The sequence below is a fragment of the Impatiens glandulifera genome, chromosome 1 (genome assembly GCF_907164915.1).
Source record: "Impatiens glandulifera chromosome 1, dImpGla2.1, whole genome shotgun sequence".
Classification (NCBI taxonomy): domain Eukaryota; kingdom Viridiplantae; phylum Streptophyta; class Magnoliopsida; order Ericales; family Balsaminaceae; genus Impatiens; species Impatiens glandulifera.
The window spans coordinates 38,049,084-38,057,052 of NC_061862.1; the positions used below are offsets into that span (position 1 = coordinate 38,049,084).

Here is a 7,969-nt window from a genome sequence, read left to right on the forward strand (position 1 = left end):
AAACCGATGAGTCGAGTATTATGCATCATCTTCTATGTATGGTCGTCTTCCATGACATTTTCGAGCATAACTAACGTTAATAAGAATTTTGTATTGCAATGTCATTATCAAAATTCTTAGAGTAACATGGTTCTAGACATCTATGGAATTCATGCCTCAACTTTCTCCCTTGAGGTTCGAGGTCCATGATCACATAGAATAGACATATGCTCAATACTGGTAATAGTTTTCACTCAATTTTCTTCTTCCTCATTCTCAAAATCTTCAAGAATCAAATTCTCAATCGACTCAATTAAGACTTGTTATCATGTTTGTCACTATCAATAGACTAGTTTGGTCCAATCAGAACTCCATGGAACTCATCACAAGAGGGATTAGGGACTGAGCTTCTTATCCGAGATCTCCCAGTGACTTTGAGAATTTTTTTTCATCGAGCTACTAATTTCACTATTGTTTTGACTTGATTCTCAAGAGTAATGAGCCATATAACAAAATTAATTGTATAAATCTCCGAAATAACAAATTATTAATAACTCTATTTCTGCATAGAACAGAACGTGGCAATACATATGTAGATCAAAGGATTCAAACCCTATTTTGGTTTCAGGTTGTTATAAAAACTTATTATTAATAACTCTATTTCTGCATAGAACAGAACGTGGCAATACATATGTAGATCAAAGGATTCAAACCCTATTTTGGTTTCAGGTTGTATAAATCTCCGAAATATTGTTAATAAAAACTTTCAAATATGTTGTTATTTTGAAGGGCGATGCATACTATTCTTCTTGGCGATAATAGTAATACGTTCCGACTTCCGAATCTCAAACGCTGATTTGTGGGTAAGTTACATATGTTTTATGTTTTCTTAACAAGTCGATAATGTCTCATTGAATAATGGAAATATCTGCATAGAAAATAAGAAAATAATTTTAATTAAATTAAAGTCTTTGACTTTAGTTATTTTGAAGAGTAAGAATAAGGTTTCCTTTAAGTTCATTTAAAAAAATAAATTAAGATATCTTTGATTTCAGATTAAGTAAGACATTAAATAAAACATGTAACACACTTTTCTTAATTTGAATCTAGTGAACGTTTTCATTAAGAATACATAGTATTCTAAGTGGTTAAAATGACAAAGTTTTCATTTTATTTCAAGACAACTAGGATGACACCCCATTGTCATCGTGTTCCACTTCAATTCAAAGCGTTTAGAATTGAATCGAACCCATGATATTTTAGTCTCTTAAGTCGACTTTTAACACTGTACTAACTTGGTGTTAGTTCATTTCGAGTTTGTGCTCAAATATTTTCCAAATCTCTTTATAAGAATTACTTCATACTAAATGTAAAGATCAAACCCTGTCCTTAATTTCTCGACAGATTTCAAGCACTTGCAAAGGCATAACAGATAGCTAGTGCTAGTTAGCCTTTAAAGAAAGCACCTTTGACCAAAATGCAGAGAAATTAAACCAGCCGCTGGAGAAAGCGCCTGCACATCTCTAGTCACAATCATATCTCCCATCTGAAAGAAACCCCGACAAGATCCCAATTTGACAGTCTCATAATCGATTAGACAAAGCTACCTCTTTTACAACAAATAACTTCATTTGTTTGAAATTAAGACTTGAGGATGTCATTTGAGTTTTAACCCAGATGTGGGCTCGGATGCATTCCATTAAATAAGAGTTAAAAATTGATCTATTTAAGTTATATATATCAATCAACGGCTGAAATTGAATTGGATGACGTGGCTAATTTACACGGAGAGTAGGAGGAGATTGATGTAGAATGTGTAGGAGAGGATCCGAGTCCATTTTTGAGGAGAGGGGACGAGAGAGGAAAACGAGAAAGAGGCATCGATCTAAATCGAAACTTCAAATCGTCATTCCAAATCGAAGCTCCAGGCGGCCGTGCTCCCAACTCTAACTCAAGGAAGACGGATGTTTCTGGGTTTCAACTGAAACGGGTGCCGGTTCTTCGATTTTCATTCCGATCGAGGTGAAACTTTCTTTCTTTTTCGTAACCCCCTCTAATTTTTATTCAAGAAATCACGTAAGACAATTTTCAACGAATGAATTAAGCATCACTGAGTTGATTTGTAGTTGGGTTTCATATAGAACATTAATAAAATCATGTTTTGTTTGATTTTAAAGAATATCTTGTTTAGAAATATCGTAGATTGAGCTTGAAATTGATTTCACTCAATGGATCTCTGAAATGGATCATATGATTGACGCATTGAATTTGAATCCAGTTCAGTCGAGGATTAAAATTTTCTGAAATCAAAAGTTTGACACGAGGTTTAAATGTAGCTATGTGACTTGTGCTTTCTTTTATTCTTTCATGGGTTCTTATAGAGAAACCTGTGTTGGCCAATAAATTGAGCTGTCTTTCTATGCTTTTACGTTTCTTCTTGTTGTGAATTTCCTTTTTGCTCTAGTTTTTTTTACAGGCAGCATTAAATGATCCAAAGGTTAATACTTTAAAAGATTTGAGCTGTGTCTAGATTAGTGGATAGTAAGTACTCCAAGGAATAAGAGAGGTCAGTCGCTTAAGGAAACTTTCAAATTATGCTTTTGAAAAAGAAATCATTTTCCCCGAGAGACATGCACTTGCAGAGTTATTGTATTACTATATATGTGAGTCTTTTGCCTAGATTTTTACTGATTGATGTGTATAAATATTGGTTGGGCTTGAAAGCTTATGAATCAATTGATAAGCCCAATACCAATATCTTGATTTCGGTACCAATGCATTATCCTTCTCTAATACACGACCAAATTAATGTTTGGATAAAAATTCTGCCTCACAAGCTTTCTTCCATTTACTTCTAGCACTAAAGCTTCCTCATTTAGCCTCATATGGATCTCTTTAATTTAATGCAATGCCTAGTTGATAAAAAAGTGCATTTCATTTGGTCTTCTCTACAGGAGGATAATTCCCAAGAATATTTTAGCCGTAGGGTGGGCTGAATGGATCCAGTGAATGAAGATCAGTTGGATTTTGGAGATGAGGAATACACAGGGGCCTCAAAGATGCAGTATCAGGGTGGAGGAGCAATTTCTGCTCTCGCAGATGATGAAATGATAGGAGAAGATGACGAATATGATGACCTCTATAATGATGTTAATGTCGGAGATGGCTTCCTTCAGGTACAACATTCTCAGGCTGGAGTGCCATCTGGTGCTGTTGGTAATGGAGGATTCTATGGGCAGAAGAGCGTCATTCCTGAGCCCAGAGCGGAATCTGGGGGATCACAACAGTCTAACATTCCACTAACAAATGAATTGAAGTATCCAAATCCTAATATTGATTCTTCGGCTCATAAGGGAGGATTGACAGCTGAAAGAGGCCAAATGGGAACTACTGAAATTCCTCAACCAGGAAGAAATCAGGAGGTGTCTCATAGTAGTCAAATTGGAAATGTGCAGTTTCAAAGTTCAACACCTTTGCCTCCTAGAGTAGGGGGTGATTCTTCAAGTTTATCAGGAAAAGGTCCCAGTGAGCCTGCTGTGCTAAATCCTAGTGTAGGGGGTCATATTGTTGCTCATCAGATGCCACCAAATGCTGTGGGTATGAATGCTAATCCTAATGTGATCCGCCCAATTAACAATGACCAGACCTATCCTCCTGCAGAGAATGGTGGGGCAATGCTTTTTGTAGGAGAACTACAATGGTGGACCACTGATTCAGAACTTGAAACTGTATTATCTCAGTATGGAAGTATCAAGGAGATAAAAATTTTCGATGAAAGAGCTAGTGGCAAATCAAAAGGTTACTGTCAAGTCGAATTCTATGATGCTTATGCTGCAACTGCATGCAAAGAAGGAATGAATGGCCATGTATTCAACGGACGAGCCTGTGTTGTGGCTTTTGCTTCTCCACAAACTATCAAACAGATGGCTAGTTCTTATGCAAACACAAACCAAGCACAGCCATCAGCTCAGACACAGGGAAGGAGGCCCCCGATGAATGATGGAATGGGAGTGGGAATGGGGAGAGGCGGTGTGGTGAACCAACCTATCAGTGAAGCTGGGAGGAACTTAGGAAGAGGAGGTGGATGGGGACGTGGAGGGCCAGGAATACTTAACAGAGGCCCCGGTGGTGGACCCATTAGAGGAAGGGGGCCCATGGGAAATAAGAATATGATGGGGAATAATAATCTATCTGGTGCTGGAGCATTTGTGCAAAATCTTGCTGGTCCTACTTTTAATGGCCCTCCAGGTGGTTTGATGCATCATCAGGGTATTATGGGAGGTGGATTTGATCCTACTTATTTGGGAAGAGGAGCAGGTTATGGGGGTTTTTCAGGTCCTCCTTTCCCAGGCATGCTTCCTCCATTTCCAGGTGTTAATCATCACATGGGACTTGCAGGTGTTGCTCCACATGTCAATCCTGCTTTCTTTGCCCGAGGAATGGCAGCTAATGGACTAGGAATGATGGGGCATATGGGAATGGATGGACAACATGCAGGGATGTGGAATGATACAGGAATGGGTGGTGGATGGGGAGTAGGAGGTGGAGTAGGAGAAGAACATGGGCAAAAAACTAGAGAATCAAGTTATGGTGGTGAAGATGGTGCTTCTGAGTATGGTGGGCATGTAGAGGAAATCCAGGATAAAGGAGGCAGAATAAGTGCTGCTCCCAGAGAAAAGGAAAGGAATTCCAGTCGCGATTGGCCAGGAAACTCTGAGAAAAGGCATCGTAGCGAAAGGGATCATCATGAAAGGGATAGATCTGACCGAGATATGAAATACAAGGAGGAGAAGGATGGTTATCGTGAGAATCGTCAGAGAGAACGTGACTTGGGCAATGACGAAGATTGGGATAGAGGGCAGTCTTCATCCAGATCACGTAGCAGATCCAAAGCAACGACGGAAGATGATTATAGGCGTTCAAGGGACTCGAGGGATTCAGAATATGGAAGACGAAAGCGCCGTCCATCGGAGTGATGGAATCAAGTGTGAACTGTTTGTATTACTTTGTGGACCAGTGAATGATGAGCTCTTGCTGAGGTTTCTTTCGCAAAAAGTAAGTCATGATAACGTTATTTGGAGGAAAAATGGATTTCCCTCTTTTGCTTCATTTCCTGCCTACTGGACTTATTATATATATGATTTAAACAGTTAGCATGTGCACTAGAACACATCCTATATTTAGTATCGTTCCACAACGGTGAAGGGTGACTGGAATCTCATCATCCAGCTTATAGTTATATCTAGTTGACTTTTCTTATGCTTTTGATAGTATCCTCTTTTAAGAGAGTTTCGGAGAGGCATACTGAAACTGTTGTTGTTGCATACTGTTGTATTATGATTATTTCTTTCATGGTTTTTTGTTTTATATTCTGCTAGAAATATGATTTCTGGCTAGTTTGGATATGCATATATGGTTGCTTATCATTTATGTGTTTGGCTGGTGAATCTTGGCCAGTTCAAGATGTTTTAAGTAGGAAATTGATTTACACTATCATATTAGTTCTTGGATTGCCTAAACGTGTCTCTGTTACCTATATTCAACTCTCCTTCTTAAGGTTTATAAGTAGACTGGACTTGAATTGTAGGCAGGCTTTTAATGAATTCTCCATTTTTGACATCAGGATGATTTATATTATCCTACGCAGGGAGCGAGTTGGCAGTTATATATATTTGTGATTGAATCAACCTATGCTGTTTATTGGAAGGAAGATGCTTAGTTTGCTGCTTTCCTTCAATTAATCTATTTTCTAGGCTCACATTGTACATTGTTTTATCCTGATGTAATTGGCCCCTCTACCGCTGGACATTTTTGTCTGTAAGCGTGTATGTAAATATGTTGTGCAGTCATGTGGCCAATTCTTGTCAATGTTTTGCAGTATTAACTTAGAAAAGTTAGGACTAGTTTTATGTTGTATCACCCTTGTTCTAATTGTAAGGGGATGTACATGTAATTGAACTCCCATTTACCGGTCAATTTTGTCTCACCATCATGTATATCTTGTATGTAACCTTTTGGTCAAAGAATGACTTCATTATTTCCGATTTGTGTAATGATCATGGCATGGTCATAGGAATTAAATGGATCATTGTCTCTATTTCTTTTCTTGGGTAGACCCTTAAATTGTGGGCTTGTACTCGTCTTTTATTGCTTCCATAGATGTTTTGCCCATTAAGTTTCACTGTATTTTTGTTTAGGGTTCTTGTATTTATAGTTTCATTTTCTTATGTACATTGATTACGGGTAAGATTTCATTGTATTTTTGGTTTAGGGTTCTTGTATTTATAGTCTCATTTTTTTGTACCTTGTTTACGTGTAAGATTTCATTGTATTTTTGTTTAGGTTTTTATGTATTTATAGTTCAAGAGTTGATGATCCTTCTTCCAGATAAGGAGTGAAATGATAATTGGTGGATGTACAGTTGCTTCTGCCTTTTGCTCTGCTGTTTGATGATGAAGTTGGCTGTTGATGTTGTTGTCTCAAATATATTTATATACATATGTAATTTCAATTCATGTACTTTAGTTCTTGCTTTGATGGGTACAAAAGTTTGTCAATACCTTGTATTAGTCACCCTGATATAGCAAAAAAGGTATTGCCCATTCATGTATCATTTTCAAGCTTTCATGTTTTATTAGGTTCTCTTGGGATGTATTGTTTTGCATCTTGTTACTTGCCAATTTTAATATATTTCTTGATCTAAATCATGTTGTTTCTTACTATCAACCTTTTGAATGCGATGTCATCAGTTGGGTTATTCCTTAGAATTGCTTCTTTTGTACATTACCATTTTATGTAATCTAGTAAAGAACAAATTGTTGTTTGTGTTGTAGTAGTATGTTTTATATGTGATTCACCACTTGTTGGTGCTTTCTTTGTCTGGCTTAGATCACCGTCTTCTCTATTAGAAAGAAGGCGTGCTTTTTCTCATGCGAACTTTTTCTATGTCGCGTTTTTTCTCATGTATTTTTATATCATTTTGATCTTAGATTTTTCTTTTGAAGTTTTGTTTGCCCTTTTGTGTGTTTATTACCACACAATTTGAAAATAAATGTTTCATAGTGTCACACATTGAGGTCAAGGTGCCCTAGCAACTACATTAACACAAATACTATTATTCATCTATTAATTAACTTTTTAATGTGTAAGAGTTAAATACACCAACACTGCTCTCATTTTCCGTACCGATTAACCTCTTGGGTAAACAAATGAAATTATTTTTTAACAAATTTTAATGCTATATTTGATATATCTTAATTCTCAAAATAGTCTCAAATAACTCACAAAAGTATATTTTTAAAAAACTTTAAAATGGTTGGAACCGGAAAGTTTGTTTACGAAATTCGTAGGAACGTTAATTATGCTTAAAAAGATCACGGATAGAGAATTGTCGGGTCTCCTAACTTTTTGATCGGATTTTGAGGTATAATATTGTTTGATTTGATTAGGAGTGGGTCGGTACGGTATATCATAATTTTTTATTCATATTTTATATCTACTGAAAATTTCGGTATAACAAAAATTTATACATTTACTTTATCTTGATTTTGATATACCTTAATTTCGGTATATTATCGCTATTATACCTTTAATAATTAAAAAACATATTAACTTAAACAAAAAAAATTAATTTAATATAGTTACTAAATAAACAAACTTTATACAAAACTAAAAAACTAAAAATATTTATCATAAAATAAATATTATTTTTAAAATTCAACATTTGTAAAAACTAATAAATATTAAAAATTAAAGTTAGTTCAAAAAATTATAGTTAACAAGAATATAGTCTTCAAGTATGACTTATGACTAAAGTGAAAACGAGATTCAGAATGATTTTCAATAGTATTTGTATCTGCAAATTTGTTTTATAAATTGATAATGTAAATAGGTTAGATAATAATAATAATAATAATAATAATAATAATAATAATAATAATAATAATAATAAATATTAGTTAATTACTTAATTTAGATTTAGTTAATAAAA

The 7,969-nt window shown here is 35.4% G+C and overlaps 1 protein-coding gene across 5 annotated transcripts; it reads left to right on the plus strand.

Moving 5' to 3' along the window:
- The first annotated feature begins 1,819 nt into the window (after positions 1-1,819).
- Positions 1,820-6,688, plus strand: LOC124922225 (cleavage and polyadenylation specificity factor subunit 6). 5 transcript variants are annotated; one of them, XR_007097781.1, is made up of 3 exons: positions 1,820-2,001; positions 2,934-5,034; positions 6,322-6,688. XR_007097781.1 is itself a non-coding variant. In XM_047462960.1 (2 exons), the coding sequence occupies exon 2, from the start codon at positions 2,976-2,978 to the stop codon at positions 4,953-4,955; it is 1,980 nt and encodes a 659-aa protein (XP_047318916.1). In that variant the 5' UTR covers positions 2,522-2,545; positions 2,934-2,975; the 3' UTR covers positions 4,956-5,355. The 5 variants fall into 5 exon arrangements, 1 of the variants encoding a protein (XP_047318916.1); XR_007097779.1 differs by having other exon boundaries at positions 6,367-6,688; XR_007097778.1 differs by lacking the exon at positions 6,322-6,688 and adding an exon at positions 5,603-6,020.
- Positions 6,689-7,969: the final 1,281 nt, after the last annotated feature.